The sequence below is a fragment of the Primulina eburnea genome, chromosome 3, assembly GCF_022965805.1.
Source record: "Primulina eburnea isolate SZY01 chromosome 3, ASM2296580v1, whole genome shotgun sequence".
Classification (NCBI taxonomy): Eukaryota; Viridiplantae; Streptophyta; class Magnoliopsida; order Lamiales; family Gesneriaceae; genus Primulina; species Primulina eburnea.
Genome location: NC_133103.1, coordinates 51,675,354 through 51,697,718, shown reverse-complemented (window position 1 = coordinate 51,697,718; position 22,365 = coordinate 51,675,354). Strand labels below are relative to the sequence as shown.

The following is a 22,365-nucleotide window of genomic DNA, read 5'->3' as shown; positions in this document are numbered from 1 at the left end:
ATTATCCGATTTACCTGAAAAAATGCACCCGATCCAATTGCCCACCCCTAAATTCTCATGTATCAATTTTGTGAGACGTATCTCCTACTCGATTATGATGAGATCTGTTTCATGAAAAATATTAATTTATATGTCAAAAATATCATTTTACACTACTCATTTATTTATACTACAATCTATATTACTTAGTTAAAACATAGTAATTTAATGGAATATATTTAGTATAAAAATTAAAAAAAAAAGGGTTTTTGAATATTTTACAGGATTTTCTTTATAATCACAATTCCATGTGGCAAAAACGGACCTTTTCGTAATTAATAAAATTGAAGGAACTCAAGTATAATGGAGCACCACAAACTGACGCCTCGAATCATTCCTCCAAACAAAGTACTTCGTTGAGACTTTAGAGCCTCTCTTCAAACGCAAACATAGCAAAAGTTTGTATCTATATTCCCTTTTCTTGTTCTGATATTTCATTGATCTTATACGTACCAAGCTATTGTTGGGTTGAGGGATTTTGATTGAACTATCTGTTTATGTACTAAGATAATAATAATGCAACATGAAAGCCTATTTTCGGCGTGTGATTGTTTAGCTAAAGAGTTTACAAATCGATGTATCTATTCTATTTTTATACGGGTTTTGGTTTGAGTTTCTTGTTTTCTTTTTTCAAGTAAAGATGCGACCTTTTATGTTGTAAATTTGTAATTATTAATTGCGCTCAAGCAATTCAGATTTTCTCGATTCTGCTGCTTTTACTATTTTTATGTATGCGTCTTGATGAAAAATGCTGACTTTTATAGTTTTTGGAGCTGAGAAAACTATGGAACCAAGTTGTTTTTATATTTGGAATTTTAGGCTTTGTTGTTGATGTGTTATGCAAGTGTATCGAATTTAATTTTATTGTCAATCAGAGGAGTAGAACTTGAATTTGTTAAGAAGTTATGAATAAAAGGAAAGATTATTGACAAGGAAAATCTGAGTTAAAATCGAGAAACACTTACATTTGTAATTGACTTTCATTTTTTGTTGTTTTATTTAGCCTAGCTAGTGGAACATTAGATTTAAAGGTTATGTTTGGCAGCTTATGCAACTTTGTTTTTGTTTATTCCAACTGAACAGAGTTCAAGTGGAGCTAAACTTTCCGTTGTTTGCCTTTGGATCTTCTTGTAGCTTATTGGTGCTCATATATTTCAGCCATATATCTTTTGTGTGGTGTGAGTCAAAGAGAAGCATGCAAAAGGATGGTGGTTCTGGCAGCCCATTAACAACCAGTGGGTCCATTGCGAGGTTAAGAAGACGCAAAGGTTCAAATGAGGTTAGTTATCTTTTGGAGTTAATTTCTTTCATGACAGTTCCCACATTTCTAAATTTTAAGTGAAAGTTCTGCCTCGAAAGAGAATGTTGAAAAGACTGACCAATTACCAACTCTGTTAGGACATTTTTAATGCTCGAAGCTACAAGTTTTGCGTAATGGGGAAATCAAACTCAAAATTTATTTATTTATTTATTTTTTTTTGGGGGGGGGGGGGGGTGGGGGGTGGGGGTGGTGGTTAAAATAATACATTTTTGCGAACTTATGATACATAAAAATATATTAGCAAATGGGTGAATTTTGGCCACCCCTGCCTACCCTCCTTCGGCTAATAATATTTGGAAGTGAACTCTTTGTTTGGTGTTGTTTCTTTTCTCTTACTTAGTTGATCTAATAAGATTTGAATTATTTTACATTTTTACTTCTTGATTGTATACATGCTTGTCAGTGTTCTGATTTAATTTATGTTTCACTTATGAATCCTTAGAGCCCTCCTGGAGTTGACGCAGCAAATGGCGGTCATTTGCTCGTTAATGATCGTAGCAAGTATAAATCCATGTTAATACGGATATATTCATCTGTTTGGATGATTGGAGGGTTTGCTTTAATAATCTATATGGGTCATCTATACATATGGGCCATGATCGTTGTTATCCAAATTTTTATGGCAAAAGAGCTGTTCAATTTGCTTAGGAGAACACGTGAGGATAAAAGCCTTCCGGGCTTCAGACTCTTAAACTGGTTAGTGGAACAGATTCTTATCCGCCTCTGTGTAGTTTTAAATTATCTGCAGTTCTATTAACATTACGCAATTGGCTGGAAAATTATCCCAAGCCAATAATGCAATTTCTGTGTGTAACAATCTGTACTTTGTTTTTCAGGCAAATTTTCTTCACCGCAATGTTATTTGTTTATGGTAGATTTCTCAATCAGAGACTTGTGAACACCGTGACGACAGACAAATTCCTCTATAAGATTGTTAGTAGATTTATCAAGTATCACATGGTTACCTGCTATTTCTTCTACATTTTAGGTCGGTACTATCTGTTATATTGTACTTTTGTCTTGCAATAATTCGTACTGGTTCTGTGGAGTTGTTGTGGTCAACTCTATTTTGAGCTTGTTCTGTTGTTTCAGTCAGAAAGGCATACTGCATACTTATAATTCATGTGGTTTTATGGAATAGTTAACTGTTTAGATGATATTTCTTCTTGTTTTGTCATTTGTATTCAGGTTTTATGTGGTTCATACTTACGTTGAAGAAAAAGATGTACAAGTATCAATTTGGCCAATATGCATGGACACACATGATTTTGATGGTGGTGTTTGCACAGTCATCGTTTACTGTGGCTAATATATTCGAAGGAATTTTCTGGTAAAACAAGATCAAAATTCTCATTTGATTAAATATAGTTGCGATGCATAGTCGTTGCTGTTATAATACCATCTTCTTACATAAAATTATTGGAATTTTTTTTATCAAATCTTGATTAATCTCTTTTTCATGGTGGGTCAGTTGTTTTTCAACTTACTGGCTATGCATCTGTTTTCTGCTCGATTCTTTTTTAAGCAGTAATAACTATAGATTGATGACTTTGTAGGTTCCTTCTTCCAGCTTCACTTATTGTCATCAATGATATTGCCGCTTACTTTTTCGGGTTTTTCTTTGGGAGAACTCCTTTAATCAAGCTATCGCCGAAGAAAACATGGGAAGGCTTCATTGGAGCATCTGTTACTACGGTCATCTCTGCATTTTTGGTATGCATTCTGTAGACAGACCATATCAAAGAAATATGAACGCATAAAAAAACATTGTGTTAGTTGTGTAAAAAGTAACGCTTTTTTCTTGTCAATTATGTTACAAAGTACCTCATTATACACACGACTAGCGGGACTAACTCTAGTGACAGAATATTAGCTATCCTAAAATAACTCAACACATAAGGTATAAAATATTTCCTAATAATTCTGTACAAATAATTGGTTTTATTTCCATTACGCTACAATCTCCCTTAAGTTGGTGAAAAGATATTCAGCATGCCCAACTTGCTCGTGAAATCTTCAAACTTAGGTCGAAAGTGACCTTTAGTTAAGCCATTTGCAATATGCTGATCAGTAGGAACAAATGGCCACATATTACACCACTTTCCAACTTTTCCTTGATGAAATGCCGGTCAATTTCAAATTTTCAATATGTTTAGTTCTATCTTGCTAGACTGGATTATTTGCAATATTAACGCAAGACATTTCTTTAGTCTCGTTATTTCAATGTCATCACTTCCTGTTAAGATTGTCATCTACGTACGCGATTTGAATCGCCAACTTTCCACCACTAATATGCTTCACAAACATTATGTGATCTGACTGTCCTGAGGTACGGCCATGTTTCTTGACTGATCTGGAGAATTTTTCAAAGCATGGTCGCGGCGATTGTTTTAGTCCATAGTGGGACTTTTTTTAGCTTGCATATTCTTTCTCCAAATTGATCTTCAAAGTCAGGGGGAGCATCCATATACACTTCCTCTTCCAATTCTCCATTGAGAAAAGCATTTTTTTGCATCCAACTGGTGCAACGGCCAATCTAGATTCACAACTGCAGATAGTAAAATTCTGATCGTGTTCAATTCTGATCGCGTTTCCCATGGATTTTCGAACAAGTATCCACTGTGTGGTTGGGTTTTCGGCATTTTTCACACCATGAGTGTCCCTGTTTGAATTTCCCGCTGTTGTTAAAGGGCTGTGAAGACTGTGCAGCACCTGAGTGATCATTATGCGGAAACGAAGGCCTATCCACAGTAAGAGCTGAAGCGTTTGTGGTAGAAATAGGTTGTTGAGACCCTAGCATGACTTTTCTGCGACTTTCTTCATGGCGCACTTCCGAGAACACTGCACAGAGAGAATGTAGTGGTTTGGTCCCCAATATACGACCACACACATCATCAAGTGTGCTATGAAGGCCCAGTAAGAATTTGAAGACTCGATTTTGTTCAACTATGGCCCGATAACATTTTTCATCGTCTGGGCATTTCCACTTGTCGACTTCAAAGAGGTCGAGTTGCTCCCAATGTCGAATAAGGGCATTGAAATTAGCCGTGACAGAGGAATCTCCCTGTCGGAGGTCATTGACCGAGTATTTCGGTTGGGAACAAATCTAGCAAGCGGACTAGGTCAAGTTATAGTAAATGGACGATGAGTCCAAGTATCGATCCCACAGAGACTAATATTTAATTACTAGAATTTTTATCACTTAACTTAAGCTAGACAAAATAAATAAAAAGATGATACGTGGATTATTAATCTAAACTTTAAATAAAATAATTGCAATTAAAAACGAGGGATTCAAATATCAAGGAGGGATTCAAATTCAAATAAATAACTAAGACACACAACGGTACCAAACTCTACTATGTTGACACATGTTAAAATTCAATTAATTATATAATTCTTGACAATCACGGTGAAATCCCCAATTTTATTTATTAAACGATTCCTCGAGTTAATAAACCTATTTAAGTCTAACAGTCCAATTATTTCTAATTGAATTTAATTAGATTTAAATGCATTAAATCTTCGTGGAATTTCAGTTTTCACCTAAAACCGTACACTGAAACCGAATACTATTTCTAGTCAGTTTAACCATGTGTTGATGACGTCTTTGTTGCTATATTTAATCAATCATCTTCCGAGTCGTGATTAATCAACATACATGTAAATAGTTGATCAGGCTATTAACAAGAAATATTAAACTAACATCAATCAATAATTAAAATCAAGAAAAATAATATAATGAAAATAAAACAAATATCAAATAAAGTATTGTTTGGTCCTATTGTGGTCTTAGCCTAAAGAAAATTATTCCATGAATTCAAAAGAAAAGTGAGAACACATATTTAAGTTCATAGAAGAAAACAAAATAAAGAATGAGTGGAAGGAATTCTCAGTGATTTGTAGTGTGTGTGAGGAATTCCTCGCTGGTTTTGCCTTCCTTCTTCCTCCCTTCTTTTCCTTCTTCCGCGTTGTTCTGCTATTCCTTTGTTCTGCACTTCCGTTCCCTCTCCTTCCTTCTCTGTCTCTCTCTTCTGCACGCTTCTCTCTTCTCTCTTCCTTCTCCCTGGTGTTCTTCTTCCGTGTGGTATTCTGTTCTCTTTCTTTCTCTCTCCTCTGCCTCCTTTTCTGTACGCTTCTCTCCTCTGCCTCTCTCTTCCGCGCTGATATTTTCTCTTTTGTGCGCCTCCTTTTTCACGTCGCAGCCTCCTCTCCTTTTATCCTTGCTCAATGGGCCTCCTTCTTTCTTTCCTTCTAAGCCCATGTCAAGCTTAACCCTTGTAAATAAGATTGTAGATTTTATTTTCAAATATGAGACTCAATCTTTATCAAAACTTCAATAATATCAAGATAATAAAATATAAGAATATTTTATTTCTTTTCCTTTGGTATTTTCTTTCTTTGGAGTCTTGTAAATTTATTTTATTTCCAAATTTAATCATTGTTCCTCTTTTATTTAAATCTACAATTATTAATTCAATTAAGCATATAATTAGGGATAAAAAGCCTAGATAAACACAAATAAAATCCCTAAAAATCTCTATAAGATTTGGGCTTATCAATCCCCCCACACTTAGCCTTTGTTCGTCCTCGAACAAATCAGAGAATAAAAATATTATGAAGGAATACTCAATGATTCACCACAACAAATGACACAATCAACACTTTTCAACCTACCAAATTCCGTCACACTCAATCAAAAGATCACACGTCGAAAATCATAAAATTCACTTTCGTTGCAACTTTAAAACTCAAGCATTCACTAGAAAATATCAAGATAATGAGACGTGTGTAGTGTGGAAGTCAAAACTCATATTCCTCAAAGGTGTTTTAGTTCAAGGAATGCTCATATTTTCTGGATTTTTTTTTCAAAGAAACTCTCCATAAGCTTGTATTTCATATCTTTCTCCACTAAATGTTGGAGGAATATGACCCGGTCAATAGGTCTTTTAAGCTTATAATGTAATGCCACGGCTCACGGCTACAATAAAGGTTGGGAGATTCAAAATGAGAGAAAATAAACAATTATTCTTTCAGCGCATTCCTTCATCTCTTATCTTCCTCCTCATTGAATTTCATCATTCCTCCAACTAACTTTTTCATCTTCCTTGTACTTTCATTCATATTCCCCTATATTTTTTTCTCTTCCTTCATATTTGTTCAATCATCAACGACATTCTGTTTTAGGTTTTTCAATCATCACATCATACAACATTCCTCCATCTTTTCTTTTTTCATTACATATATTTTTTTCATCAATCCCCTTCACTTTATTCATGATTTTTTTCAAACTCCTCCAACTTTTTCTTATCAAATATCAACACATGGGAGTTATTAAAAATTTTAAAGAGCTAAAGGGGTTTATTTCTCTCAAAATTAAGGTAGAGGAATAGTGTATATGCTAAATTGGGTAGTTGATGTGGGATTTTGAAAGAATACGAATGGGGGCTAATTGTATGTCTTTGACACACTCCATTCGATTTATTAGGCTCAAAAGGGGATACTAGGGGTATGAATGATGCATTTGGTAGGCTCGAAAGGCTCAAACGGTCCAAAAATCGCCTAAATCATCCCTAAGTCATTCTCCTCCGTATTTTCGCCTCGAAAGATAATCAGACAAGTTCTAGATTGTTTCTTTTCTTTCTCTTTTTTTTTCGATTTTTTCTTTTTTTTTTTTTTCATGAGCTCACCTTTTACCAATTCACGATTAATTCATATAAGTATGACCTAAAGTGCATAGATTATGTCTCAAAATATGATACAAAACTAGTTTGTGCTCAAATCCTTCGGCTACAACTACAGCTCATCTCAATCAATTATAGGTGTGATTCAATCTCTCGAGTGATCAAAAATCTAGAAAATCAATTAGTGTGTCATGTAATCACAAGTGCGGTTTCTCAAAGAGTAACCAAAGAAAAAAAATTTCATGCTCGAGGATTAAACATTTAAGCACATGCTAAGTGTTGTGAAACCAAATACAAATTCCCCCCCACACTTAGATTTACACTGTCCTCAGTGTCATGCTATTCAAAAAGAATATAAAAGTTGGATGTAGAATAGTAAGAGAGCACTTCCCAGACAGTGTTGCTTTAAATTCCATGGAGTGCTACATGGGGATGGTAGAATTCCTCAGTGCTGGAAATCTTTTATTTCAACAGTTTAGCTTTTCCAAAGTCTAAGGCATCTTACTTCATTCCAATATTCCCTACACACACCAAAATCACAGAGAATTAAACTAACAGACTGAAAAAGTAAAAAAAAAAATTAATAATAAAATAAAATAAAACGAAATAAAATAAAATAATTCACTGGGTTGCCTCCCAGCAAGCGCTAAATTGATTGTCTATAGCTAGATAATGGAGAAGCAGCCTTCAAATAGCGGCTTCCGCCCATAGTAAGTATCATACGATATTACATATGGGTCTTGATTATGTGTGCCCTCAAGCTTGGCATGATATTGACATTGTAAGCTCGTCGCTCCAACAACACTTGGCAAAAATTGATTATTAGGGGAAGAACAATCCAATCCATGATAAAGCTCGTAAAGGATGTAATATTCTTGAGTTTGCGTTGATGGAAATAAAGAATCTGCTGGTGGAATATATGTTAAGACCATATATGAGTTCAAATCCTTCGACTTGTGTTCTTCTAAATCCTCCAACTTCACTTCTGCCTCATCTTTGCGTATGGATTCCTCGAAGAATTCTTCTTCCTCCAGCTTCACTTCTGCCTCATCTTTGCATAGGAATTCCTCCCACTTCACTTCTGCCTCATCTTTGTGTATGGATTCCTCGAAGAATTCTTCTTCCTCCAGCTTCACTTCTGCCTCTTGGTTGATTTCGGACACTGGTTGCATTAGAAGCTCAATCTGTTCATCGATGAAACACAAAGAGTTGACCATCTTCTTCCACTGGGCTATGATTTCATCTAAATGTGCACTACGCTCTTTTTGTTGCTCAAATGGTTGGTTTGCAAAATCGGGGCAAAATTGTGGAGGATATTGGTGACTCCAACCCTGCAGTGAAGGATCACAATGCCAGTGGTAGTCGAAATCTGCCATATCATTTAACAAGTGCATCGCACTGTTGTATTCCCTATTAAATAAGTGACTACCAGTTGCCAAAGCCCCATAATTTACCCAACTTCTTGTTGCCTCGTCCAAACCAAAATAGAAAATTTGAATAAGAGTGTAGTTTGAAAAATCATGAAACCGAAAATTGTTTGCCAGATCATTGAATTTCCCCCAAGCAGAATAGAATGGTTCCGAGTATTTTTGGGCAAAATTCGTGAACACTCTTCGATGATCCATCTTGAAGTACCTCGCAATAAAACAAATAAATTAGAAAAAAAAATGATGTTTTTTTTTTTGGGAAAAAAAATGTCTAGTCTCAATAAAGCAATTTATTCCAATATTAAATAAATTAGTCCCCGGCAACGGCGCCAAAAACTTGACCGAGTATTTCGGTTGGGAACAAATCTAGCAAGCGGACTAGGTCAAGTTATAGTAAATGGACGATGAGTCCAAGTATCGATCCCACAGAGACTAATATTTAATTACTAGAATTTTTATCACTTAACTTAAGCTAGACAAAATAAATAAAAAGATGATACGTGGATTATTAATCTAAACTTTAAATAAAATAATTGCAATTAAAAACGAGGGATTCAAATATCAAGGAGGGATTCAAATTCAAATAAATAACTAAGACACACAACGGTACCAAACTCTACTATGTTGACACATGTTAAAATTCAATTAATTCTATAATTCTTGACAATCACGGTGAAATCCCCAATTTTATTTATTAAACGATTCCTCGAGTTAATAAACCTATTTAAGTCTAACAGTCCAATTATTTCTAATTGAATTTAATTAGATTTAAATGCATTAAATCTTCGTGGAATTTCAGTTTTCACCTAAAACCGCACACTGAAACCGAATACTATTTCTAGTCAGTTTAACCATGTGTTGATGACGTCTTTGTTGCTATATTTAATCAATCATCTTCCGAGTCGTGATTAATCAACATACATGTAAATAGTTGATCAGGCTATTAACAAGAAATATTAAACTAACATCAATCAATAATTAAAATCAAGAAAAATAATATAATGAAAATAAAACAAATATCAAATAAAGTATTGTTTGGTCCTATTGTGGTCTTAGCCTAAAGAAAATTATTCCATGAATTCAAAAGAAAAGTGAGAACACATATTTAAGTTCATAGAAGAAAACAAAATAAAGAATGAGTGGAAGGAATTCTCAGTGATTTGTAGTGTGTGTGAGGAATTCCTCGCTGGTTTTGCCTTCCTTCTTCCTCCCTTCTTTTCCTTCTTCCGCGTTGTTCTGCTATTCCTTTGTTCTGCACTTCCGTTCCCTCTCCTTCCTTCTCTGTCTCTCTCTTCTGCACGCTTCTCTCCTCTCTCTTCCTTCTCCCTGGTGTTCTTCTTCCGTGTGGTATTCTGTTCTCTTTCTTTCTCTCTCCTCTGCCTCCTTTTCTGTACGCTTCTCTCCTCTGCCTCTCTCTTCCGCGCTGATATTTTCTCTTTTGTGCGCCTCCTTTTTCACGTCGCAGCCTCCTCTCCTTTTATCCTTGCTCAATGGGCCTCCTTCTTTCTTTCCTTCTAAGCCCATGTCAAGCTTAACCCTTGTAAATAAGATTGTAGATTTTATTTTCAAATATGAGACTCAATCTTTATCAAAACTTCAATAATATCAAGATAATAAAATATAAGAATATTTTATTTCTTTTCCTTTGGTATTTTCTTTCTTTGGAGTCTTGTAAATTTATTTTATTTCCAAATTTAATCATTGTTCCTCTTTTATTTAAATCTACAATTATTAATTCAATTAAGCATATAATTAGGGATAAAAAGCCTAGATAAACACAAATAAAATCCCTAAAAATCTCTATAAGATTTGGGCTTATCAGTCATGAAGGTTGCTTTCAATGCCCAATAGTTCAGATGTGTTGTCTTTGGAAGAATAGGTGTCGTGAGCCGCATCCCATATCTCCCTCGCAGTTCGGTATACCAGAAAGTTTGCACCAATTTCTGTCGTCATCGAGTTGATTAGCCACGACATAATCATATTATTCTCTGAATTCCACACCTTAAATTTCGGATCTGTTGCAGCAGGGCATATCCCTGCGCTAGAAATGAACTCTTCTTTCGCTTTTCTTCGAATGAGCATAAGGACGGATTGTGACCATTTCAGGAAGTTTTCTCCGTGTGATATGTGTTTCGTTATGGGAAGGGAAGAGGTTGGGGCCACTGTTGATGCGATCGGTGTGGCCTCGGAAGTGGAAGAAACGGATGGTGAAGCCATGTCCTATTTTGCCCTTCTCGGTGGCTCTGATACCATGTAGTTTGAGAGAATGGCAGAGAAAGAAAATGCTTCACTTTTATTATTGCTGCAAAAAATAATGGTTAGATACAATGAATTTATGGACTCCTAAGTTAACTAAATTCCTAAATCTAAGGGATAACTCGATACCAATAAATCTAATCCTAAAATTTCAAATGTAAAAGATAATACAAACAAGATCCTGTCAATCTTGATAAGTTAATGATAGTCCAATATTCTACCGTTTCAACTATGGCATGTTTGGATGTCCATCAGTACTTGAACTTGGTTCCATGCTAGATTGTTGTGCTTGTCCATGTGAGTAGGACTTCTCAAAGTAGTAAGTCCCCCCATTCTCCCCAGCACTGCCAATCATCATCTCCAAGTCGTATCCTGAAATTCCCATGAATTTTGAGAAAATTTAGAACAACAATTAAGTTCTTGAGTCAACAACTAATCGACAATAAATTACAAGACAAATTCGGGACATGGGGAACGTTGTGAAGATTCAAGATTTTAGAAATAATAATCGACCCTTTTTCAGTTATTGGGGATAAAGAGCCATCGGCTATTCGTATTTTTTAGTTTCCAGCACATGGGGTGTAAGAGAAAAGCAACCTAGATGAACTTGTCATGTGGTCAGTAGCACCGGAATCTATAATCAATGGATCCTCAAATAAAGTGGATGTACAAAAGGCTATATGCTTAAACATATTACCTTGTTGAGCTAGGGAAGTAAAGGGTGGCGCTGAGGTGGATTTAGAAAACTGTGTAGATTGGAAAAGTTTATACAGTTGGTCTAGTTTTTCCTCACTGAAAGAAGGTGTCCCTGCGGTGGCAGCAACTTCATCCTCGATTCCAGATTGGTTGGCTCTTGACTCAACGCCCTTTGGCTGGAGAAATTTTGGCTTCCAGTTTGGTGGTTTACCATGCAAAGCCCAACAAGTTTCCTTTGTATGGTTTGGTTTGCCACAGTATTCGCACCTGATTCCCTCTCCTTTGTGTTCTAGTCGAAGCTTCTAGTTGCTAGGAAACCTGCTAGTATTTTTGGACACCAAGGCCGACACTTCTGTTGCAGACAAAGACCTGTTGCTTAACATTACCCTACGGCTGCTCTTTTCTCTCCTTACTTCTGCAAAGACTTTACTAAGCGACAACAGAGGCGTCCTCCCCAGAATTCTGCCACGAACATCATCATCAATCAGCAAATCATCGTCTTCGTCTACCAATTTATCTTCAGTGGCAGACCTACCAAACTTTGACCTACTTCTTGCTTGTGATTCGATGACGGGCATATCACGTATGAGTTCATTGTCCACCTTAGAAATTTCTTCCTTTTTTGCAGCGGCTATTTCCCTCAATAGCCTTCTTTTCTGGGTTCGAGTTGATGGCCTAGGGAGTTTTCTGTGTTGGGCCACTCTCTATTCGTCGGTGAATTCTTTTCTGACAGGACGTACAAATCTGGGTCGAACTTCCCTGACCTCTACGGTCTTTCTCACTGAAGCTTGATTCACACGGCGACTTTTATCATGATAGAGTGACTTCTTCCTGATTTCTATCTTTCGTGGTTTGACTCCGTACACGTTTCTCCTGTTCGAGTATCCCTGGTGCTTATTGCGAGATGACTCCCATCTAAACCATTGATTCTCAAGCACTGGTTTCTCGAATAGATGTTGGTTCCTCGGCCTAGAGGCCGCGGATTCACCAAAGCTTCTTGGGAAATGCTGCTGAACTGTTCTTACTCGATCAGCACTATGAATTCCATGAGCTTCAAACAATTGACCTTTTGGGATCCAGCATTTCTTGATTATTCGGTCTTTCACTGCAAAATATCGGCTTCTTTTTTCATTGAGAAGGTCCCTCAAATCTATCACATTCACATTAACCAAAACTACTGGGGGAAAAGGATCATCATCCACCGTCATAGACTCTTGTTTGTTAAGGAATTTCATGATTCCCTTGTTAATTTTGTCCTGAAAAATGTTTTGAATGCCCAACAAGATTTAGTAGCATTGTAACGCCCCAGATTCGACGACTGTCCTCACTGTATCAAGACGAGTCTTTCCAGCGTGCTTATTTCCTCACTCACACGCACCCTAGGAAACTTCCCAGGAGGTCACCCATCCCAAAATTGCTCCAAGTCAAGCACGCTTAACTTTGGAGTTCTTATGTGATGAGCTACCGAAAAGAAGATGCACCTTCGTGATATGAGTAGTACAAATCAAATCTTTTAATCCCTCTTCAACTGTACAGTCCATTACATTGAACAGTCTCGGAATCCCTCTCCTTCCGGTGTACGAACGGTTCATTCATGTTCCCTCCACCTAGAATCCTGCCAGGAGCCGCTCATTGTCCCTGCCACCTCATGGCACCGGCGATCACCCCCCCGCCCTCTTCGGCCCCGGGTCTCACATGCCCACCAGCTTCCGCTTGGTTCGTCCTCGAACCACACCGTACTCGGAGAGGTTGGCTCTGATACCACTTGTAACGCCCCAGATTCGACGACTGTCCTCACTGTATCAAGACGAATCTTTCCAGCGTGCTTATGTTCTCACTCACACGCACCCTAGGAAACTTCCCAGGAGGTCACCCATCCCAAAATTGCTCCAAGTCAAGCACGCTTAACTTTGGAGTTCTTATGTGATGAGCTACCGAAAAGAAGATTCACCTTCGTGATATGAGTAGTACAAATCAAATCTTTTAATCCCTCTTCAACTGTACAGTCCATTACATTGAACAGTCTCGGAATTCCTCTCCTTCCGATGTACGATTGGTTCATTCATGTTCCCTCCACCTAGAAGCCTGCCAGGAGCCGCTCATTGTCCGTGCCACCTCATGGCACCGGCGATCACCCCCCGCCCTCTTCGGCCCCGGGCCTCACAAGCATGATTGTAGGAGTTGTGATACTTACAATATTCTCGACCTTTTGGCTCTTCTTTGGGTGGCATCATGTGATCAGGTGGAAAGGTGATGGATTTTTCTTTTACCAAGAAATCGAAAACTTACTCGGTCTTTGACACATCAAATGTATACTGCATATCTTTGGGGAGTTGGGAGTTGTTCTTCTTTTCAAGTTATGTCGGCTTCTTCTTTAGTAGGGGAACTGTACAAAAACCAGATGATTGAATTTCTGTCAATACCACATCTTTTACCTCCTGATAATAAGACCCCATAACAGTTCTCTTTTTGTATGATTCTTCCCGCAACAATTATTCGTATTCAGCAACTTTGGCATCAAGCTTAAAGAAATTCCTGAACACCATACCTTGAAACTTCTCGATTTAATCCAGGAAGAAAAACTTATACTCGATCATTCTCCATGCGCTTCTGGTATTTTACGTTGGCATTCTTGTATTCCCAAGTATCTTCATAACACAAATCTAACTCTTGCCATAGTGTTCTCATCTCCTTGTAGTAAGTAATCAATTACACTTTTTTCCCTTTGTTTTGAATTCCACAGCCTGGTTTTAAGCTCAAGAATCTGGTAGGAATTCTCTAAATCTAAGTACGTTCCCTCACAGCTTCCGGATGTCTTTCGCAGTCGACAGAAATAGGTAGGTTTTCCCGATCGGCGGTTCCATGGAGTTTATTAACCACACAATCACCATGGAATTCTCTAACTTCTATGAATTCCACTTTGGATATGTTTAATGTGGTTCTTTTGTCTCTCCCGTCAAATAAGTCAGCTGCCTTTACCATCAGTAACTAATTTTATCGACTGGACCCATTCTAGAAAAATTTTACCATTCAATTTATGAATGGTAAGATGGACCGATAAGTTTTCAAGCTCATTAGGGTTTACTGCATACATCTCTTGTATTTTTAGTCCCGTAACCTAGCTAGAAAAATTTGAGCCCTTTTCTTCCTTTGAACCAGGCATTTTCGCGTCTTCTCAGGCCTGCAGGTGCTTCGAATTTGATGCCCATGTGTGATCGCCTCTTCACAAGATACACAAAGCATTGGTTTTAACCCCAATGAGGGATTGTTTCTTCACCAGGCCCCTAATGGTGTTATCAAAGCTTTACGGCTCTGATACCAGGTAGACAGACCATATCAAAGAAATAAGAACACATAAAAACATTGTATTAGCTGTGTAAACAATAATACTTTTTTCTTGTCAATTATGTTACAAGGTGTCTCATTATATACACGACTAGCTGGACTAACTTTAGTTACAGAATGTTAGCTATCCTAAAATAACTCAATATATAAGGTATAAAATATTTCCTAATAATTATGTGCAAATAATTGATTTTATTTCCATTTCTGTACATATTTTATCCATGTGTTTGATATAAAATTGAAACAATAGCCAATATCTGACCAGAGTTGTCGTATGTTTTAGTATTTAATTTTTATTGCCCTTGTCATTGAACAAAAACATGACATGGATAAAGAAAAACACTAGATGGTAACAAGATTAATCTAGAGTTCTGGTCCCCTAATCCAATTTAAAGTTTGTTCTGATGAATTTATTCAACTCATTTTGTAGCTTGCCAATGTATTTGCTCGCTTTAAGTGGTTAGCATGCCCAAGGAAGGTAATTACTGGATAATACTCAGTCTTCTCTGCTTTCAAATTTTATACATATGTTTCGAGAAACATGAAGGTTTTTCTGACTTTGTAATATGTAAGCAGGATTTATCTACCGGTTGGCTTAATTGTGATCCTGGTCCCCTCTTCACTCCCGAATACTTCAATGTACCAGAGTGGTTTCCTAAATGGGTAATTGATTTAGCTGCTCTATCTTTTTATACATCGATCTTTTCTCCAAAACAATTCAATAATCACAGAAAAGGTTCTTTCTTGAAAGTTTAGTTTTAGCCTCGAAATCGCATACCTACGTTTCTGCCTTTCTTTACAGATGCGACAAATCGAGTTTTGTCTATGCATTGTTCCAATGGAAAAGCATTTAGATGGTGTCAAATTGTCATTTTATGGGAAAAAAACCATATGTTGGTCTAAAAGCTCTATGTATGTTTAATACGGAGATGAGAAAGTTATGTCGTGTCATCTTTGTCAAAAATTAAAATTTGGCAAGAGATGTTTGTGTCGAATTCTGCTGTCGCTGTGCTTGAATATTTCAGCTATTTTACCCTTCTCTGCATCTTTTTTGCACTCTAGCCAACGTATTTCAGATTTTGAGATAACTACTTATGTGCTGCAATGCCGATTCGGTTTCTTTCTTTCTTTCTTTATTATCATTATTATTTTGCAGTTTCTTTGGAAGGAGATTCCTGTTTTTCCTGTGCAATGGCATGCACTGTGTCTTGGACTATTCGCATCAATTATAGCGCCTTTTGGAGGCTTTTTTGCCAGTGGTTTTAAAAGAGCTTTCAAGATCAAGGTTTTGTATAATTTCCTCCACTAGTCCAAGCTTGAGATCTCTAGTTTAAGCGATGCCATTTGTCAAGTTATGCATATTATTTATAGTCTTGCCATGAATTTCTCAACATTTTCTGCTATTGCAGGATTTTGGCGATAGCATTCCTGGACATGGTGGGATCACTGATAGAATGGATTGCCAGGTGAGTTTGAGAAAATACGAGATTTTGATACAGGGATATGCACATGTCTTTCATTCTTGTGTGCAACCAAGATGTCTATACCATTGTTTTGATAACTTTTCTCTTCCATGCAGATGGTTATGGCTGTTTTTTCATATATCTATCACCAGTCCTTTATTGGTCCTCAAAGCCTATCGATCGAGATGATTATGGACCAGGTAATAAAAGTGTCAATTTCATGGAGACTCCTTAAAGTTTGAATAACAATTTCCCCACTCCTTAAAAGTTCTGGTATCCTTTACTTTTTATTGGAAGCATTCATTGTTCCTACTGTTTTCTCTGGTTGCCTATAGGGGGGTAATAGACAAAATGGTAATTTAAATTTGTCTAGTTGGTGTTTTGGTCATGTAAGTATTGAAATTTTGTTTTCGTCATGTAAGTTAAGTTATATTTTGGCTTTTGGTCTTTTTTTTGGAGAGTGCTGAAGTGGCTTGGACACGTCGATATTTCCCGGTGCCGCATTAGCATTTTATGGTGTCACGTTAGCAGTCTTAGGAAAAAAATTGAGACAAATTATAACCTAACTTATCAGGACCAAAACCCAAATTTGAGTTGAAACTAGTGGCATTTTTTATTTCTGCAATTTAAACTCCTGAACTAACCCAACTTGAGCGTCGTCATATTTATTCAAATACGTCGGCTTTGTATATTGATATTGTGTGATCTTTCTAGATACTGATGAACCTCTCATTCGAAGAGCAACGGGTTTTGTACACGAAACTTGGTCAGATCATTTTAGAGAGGAAGTTTGGGGAATCTTTATAATCTGACCTGTGTAATACCGTAAACGATGTAGGTTTTGCCTCTGAATTTCATGTACATTTTCTGTCTTGTGTTTCTTTTTTACTAGCTTTCGGTAATGTTTAGCTGCGGGTATCCTGCCCTTTTTTGTTCATGGGATATTGCCTGCCCCGATTAAGTTTGTATTGCCAAGCCTGTTTATTTTCTTTGAGATACTCTTTTGAGTTTTGTTTACTGTATTTTCTTGAAGTTGATCTCTTCATAAAGGTTTGGTAAACTACATTGCCACTCAAAGTGTGATTTCTGCCTTTTTTATTTAATGGGTTGGGGTTAGTCACTATCACATGGGATTTTACTCAGGTTTCTCCTGTTTTGGAAGAAGTTTATGTCATTGTTTCATAACTGAGGTGCTACAAAATGCCTTTTTTTTAACAAAAATTGAGCTGAATTACATTTAGCACGCTTTGAAAATTGAAAAGTTAAAAAACAAAAAACCCTCTATAGAAAATCAATGATATTTGAGACCCATAGGTTTTTGATTATACATTCAGCCGATACGAAGGGGTTTTATGCCTGATTTTTCATACCACACAAATTTATGGCAAATATCATCTAATCTCAAAATAAAAAAATATTATCCTTTTATTTTCTTTTCCTTTTTAAAAGTTTTCAACTTATTTTAAATTAAATATCAAGGTCATTACTTTTTGTTCTACTTTTCATTATTATCACTTTAATAATGGAAAAATGATTCAATATTATATTTGAAACTGTTAGATAAATTCATTTTCAACTAGCCATAAACGGAAAGTGCGTTAAAACAATATCAAACAAAACTCTCGATAGCACAAAAAAGTCCAAGCAACACCGAAATGATTGATACATAATATCACAACACTGAATACATATATGTACATTAAACCTCTTCTCCTTTCCCTATACTGAATGATACCATTACAGTTTTAATCAGAAAATAATAATAATACCAATAGTCTTCCATTGTGACCCCAAAACAGCTCACTTTAATGTTCATACTCGTTTAAGGATGCCATAAAACAGCCCACATCAGTGATCATGCTCGATTAACCTTGTACCGCCAAGGCTTGTAAGTGCTCGATAAATACTTGCAAGCTTACATCATCGGTAAATATAATATCGGTACCATCTGTATATTCCGATTTCTGAGTAACGGATGGATTCAATTTGGCAAGAAGAAATCTTGCCTGGCTACTGTGTTGATCACATTTAACAAGTTTTGGAACAGGAATCCTTTCTGTTACCAATTGCTCGGCATCAAGCTCGGGTGCTTCCAACAGTTTCTTGAAACTTTCATGGCTCGGGTCTCTATCGTAACGGAGCTTCCTCCATTGTGCAATCTTGGAACCATAGTGAATGACAACGTAGAAGAAGGAATCAAATAGTAAAATTACATCTGGGGAGATGGAGCATATGTCCAGGATGACAGGGATAGGGGGACCATCGAAAGAATATTGGAAAAGAGTTGGTTGAACCATGATAAGAGAATTTACAACACCCTCACGGTTTAACATGAGACGAAAATAAGCCGTCTCATCTGGTGTGCTGTTAAAAACGTCGATAAATTGGGATCTTCTCAAGTAATACATAAACTGAGGATACAAGGAAAAGTTGGTTGAGAGACGGAAGGTGGATGGATCTTCCGGCACATAATCCCCAAACTTGGCTGAGAAACGTATCAGCATTTTGTCAAGCCATCTGATAACATCTTCAGCAAAACTATTTTCTGTTCGGTGAATGGCTAGTTTAGCCATAACCGAAGCAGCTGCTTCTTGATCAAACCCAGATGCAATTTCGGGCGAATTCTTACCAACCCACCTTCTTGCAGCAGTTGTCACCCTCTTCCGAAGTCCCATGTTACTATACCTATAACGCGTGATGAACTGTAAGAAAAATGCTGAACTAGGCTGAACATTCTGTTCATTGGCAACTTCGAATAAGAAAACAATGCATGTTTTGCTGGTCAGGGTACCAAGTTTCCAAATGTAAGTGCCACCCTCGCCAATCTCTTTGTCATTCACGGAATTATTCTTCCTCCTCATGGAAACACAGGGGCCAAGTGCTCCACAAATCTTGACATCATTGGTTGTTACTAGCTCGATTGTTGCATCAAAGAACATCTTCAAATTTCCATCATCATCATGAGTAAAGAGGTGGCGCAAGCACTTTCTAAATTGCTCCGAATCAAATGACTCCCCTAACATCATGAAACCACCAGAACTTTCAACTGGGATTTTTAACTCAGCTGCTCCAACCTGATCCAGAGAGCATGCGAACAGATCAAGAATGATAGATGAATCAGACAATCTCTGAGACATTTTCTTGTAAAATTTGGTAGATTTTCTATAGTAGGAAGCATAACCATTATTGAGGTCTCGGTGAGTTCTGATGGCATCACAAAAATCTGAGTTAACAATGATTCCAGGGCCGACTGTTGCAGGTCCTGAGGTGAAGACCATAACACGAGATCCAGTGTTTATCAGAAGCCCCTCTAAGAGACCAACAGCAACCGATATAGCAACCCCCATAGACCGTACAGGCCGATGGCCTGGCCTGGCCTCGGTTGAAGAATGCAAATCTTCAATTGCTGTTGTGAAGTTGAACTCACATTCAGATATTGGCAATAAAAACCCTCGACTTTGCGCAGCCGATAGCTTTCCAAGAGTCCGTGTCATGTGATGAAGCCCCAGAAACAATTTGACCTGTCAAAAAAAGGCAATAAACTTGCATAATTCAATAAAAATAAACTCCTACTAACTTCGTTGAGCAACCAAGAATCTATTACAGAAAGCCACCAGAACAGTGAAGCTTTTGTACTGGATCTCAGATTCCATAGCTACTACTCTAAGAGAGGACAATTTATTGAATACTACTCTCACTACCATCTATAAGTTCAATTCACCAAAAACAACAGGACTAAAGTAATTACTTTACGGACTAATAACATTCATGCAAGAGAAGGGAAAATGTAGAGAAAAAATTCCAAATCTTTGTTAAGCAAAAATTTTTGCTCCATAACTAGCACGATTACATCTAAGCAAAAGCACGAATACCAGTGAGGTTTAGAACAGGATTAAGAACAGGGCGAGATAGAGCAAAGGCGTCAACACAATTAAGTTGAGTACTGTTGTATGAGTAGACTATCTATCAAAGCCTAAAATTGCTAGTATCCCATGCATGTTCTTTTAAGAGTCACTTGATTTATACACATTGACGTCTTATTTTTAATAATCAGATGCAGCAATGAAAACAAGCATTGTTGTACACAGGAACAAAAATTCCTCTGATTGTACAATTAACAGATTAAAAAGGTCAAGTTTGTGTTTAGTTGCTCACACAATATATATCATATAATACATGACACCTTAGAAACTAACCAAAGCCAACAAAGTCGTATGAAAATAAATTCCATCTTCATTTTCAGAAGCTCCCCCGGCAACGTAGATACATTCAGTTAGTTTTCACAAAAGACGTGCATACAAAGAATCAACAAACATTACATGGCAACTGAAAAAGGTTCGTTATGTTCACTCAGGAGAAGTCAACATCTTCCACTAACAGTATGATCGTGTCAAATTCATACCATTTGGAGCAGTATATTGAAAATGAGCATCATCCTTTACCATCAAATATAAATCATCACTATAAATTCCCAATCTTTATATGCAATATACCTTCTCAGATGAAACCTCCCGTTCACCGTGAAAAACCACGACCTTCAAACAATCTGCAAATCCCAAATCATACACCCTCACCATCGAGTCAAAAACCACCAAACCTACAGAAACATTCTCTGGTAATAGTGAGATGACATGCAACAACTCCCTTTTTAGCGCCCCTAACTCCTCATCTGATGTGCAAGCATCCACAACAAATACAAAAGCTGGCCCAACCACACTTCCCACCCGCTCAGAACCCAAACCCGAGCCGGAGTACGGAGCTGCACTCGAGAAAGAACTGCTGTTAGACCTCAAACCCAACTGCCCATTTTCCCTCCTACCCAGGACTGGTCCCGAACTCGAACACAAACCCAAACCAGGGCCAGAACCCCCTTTGCTGAAATGATACTCCACTGTGCTGTAAGTGGGAAAAAGCTCCGCGGGAATATTGTTTTCGTGGATATGGGAATACGATTTCGGGAACGGGTTTTTGCGGTAGCAAAAAGCGCAGGTCCAGATTCTGGAGACGTAGTCGACGCGAGAGTAGGGGTTCAAAACGGCTGCGCATTGGGAGCAATTCAAGGGTTCGTAAGGGAGGATTGGAAGCTCGCTGAATGGCATTAATGGTGTGCACATCACTGATAGCGGGACTACCAGAGACGCAACCTCAGACTTGGAAACGGGCCACGAATGCCATGACCAACGCAAACCCTCGATTGCTTCCAGTTCAGAGAAATCCATTGGCAACCCAGGTCGCGTAATCAGGCGAATTTCATCGGGTCTTGATTGTCCTACGCACCTGATCCAGATCAGGATTAGGGGTTTTTTTTTTTTTTTTTTTTTTTAATTTGGGGATTAACAGGGGTTTAATTTATGGGTTCTGAAGTTGAAGTTGAAGCCGGATTATTCCTTCCTACCACTGTCTGCAGGAGTACATCCAAGGGCCAGAATTTTTTCTTGCCCAATTTTTTTTTTTTTAAAAAAAAATTTCCCCATGAGATTGAATCTCAACCATTGATTTTGAGTGTGTGCACTACCTCCACATCCAACATCGAACTTACCGTTGAAGCCGGCAATGCCGGAAGCGAAGTAGTGACGTTGCAAGGCACGACACCATTTGCTATTTCATTTGCAAAAAAGAAAATTAATCTTATTTAAATTTTTTACATTTTTTTTAAGTAGATTTCTTGTGAGACGGTTTAACGAATCATTAAATTTGAGACGATCTCACGAATATTTATCTATGAGACGGATCAACCCTTCCGATATTCACAATAAAAAATAATACTCTTAGTATAAAAAGTAAAAAATTTCATGAATGACCGAAATAAAAAATCTGTCTCACAAAATACTACTCATGATACCGTCACTGACAAATTTTTGCATTCTTTTATTCTATTTTACGAACTAACTTTACATACATAAATTAAATTCATATTGGTTTTCCCCTTAATGTTAACTTAAAATTTATACAATAAAATTTTACATTTTAAAAAAAAATAGATATTTATTTATGAGACGTATAATAAAAACAATATTTTTTTCCATAAAAATATTATATTTTCATGAATTATCCGATGATGAGAGTTTTTATGTATAAAAAAAAACAAATTTTGTTATTATTTTTAGGGAAATTGTTTATTCTAGTTTGTTTTA

General features: G+C 37.0%; 2 protein-coding genes across 4 annotated transcripts; one reads left to right on the top strand and one right to left on the bottom strand.

Moving 5' to 3' along the window:
* Positions 1-327: 327 nt before the first annotated feature.
* LOC140827870 (phosphatidate cytidylyltransferase 1-like) lies at positions 328-17,230 on the top strand. Of its 3 annotated transcripts, none has more exons than XM_073190787.1 (12): positions 328-437; positions 1,123-1,318; positions 1,803-2,056; positions 2,197-2,348; positions 2,549-2,690; positions 2,917-3,073; positions 15,199-15,246; positions 15,345-15,431; positions 15,925-16,053; positions 16,178-16,234; positions 16,348-16,431; positions 16,946-17,230. In XM_073190787.1, the coding sequence occupies exons 2-12, from the start codon at positions 1,235-1,237 to the stop codon at positions 17,036-17,038; spliced, it is 1,287 nt and encodes a 428-aa protein (XP_073046888.1). In that variant the 5' UTR covers positions 328-437; positions 1,123-1,234; the 3' UTR covers positions 17,039-17,230. The 3 variants fall into 3 exon arrangements, with proteins under 3 accessions (XP_073046888.1, XP_073046889.1, XP_073046887.1); XM_073190788.1 differs by having other exon boundaries at positions 354-437; positions 1,174-1,318; XM_073190786.1 differs by lacking the exon at positions 328-437 and adding an exon at positions 488-581 and having other exon boundaries at positions 1,125-1,318.
* A 584-nt stretch (positions 17,231-17,814) lies between these two features.
* Positions 17,815-21,605, bottom strand: LOC140827868 (protein transport protein SEC23 G-like). The gene is made up of 2 exons (XM_073190783.1): positions 20,725-21,605; positions 17,815-19,752 (listed from the first exon to the last, which is right to left on the bottom strand). Exons 1-2 carry the CDS (start codon positions 21,448-21,450, stop codon positions 18,097-18,099), a joined length of 2,382 nt encoding a protein of 793 aa, XP_073046884.1. The 5' UTR covers positions 21,451-21,605; the 3' UTR covers positions 17,815-18,096.
* Positions 21,606-22,365: the final 760 nt, after the last annotated feature.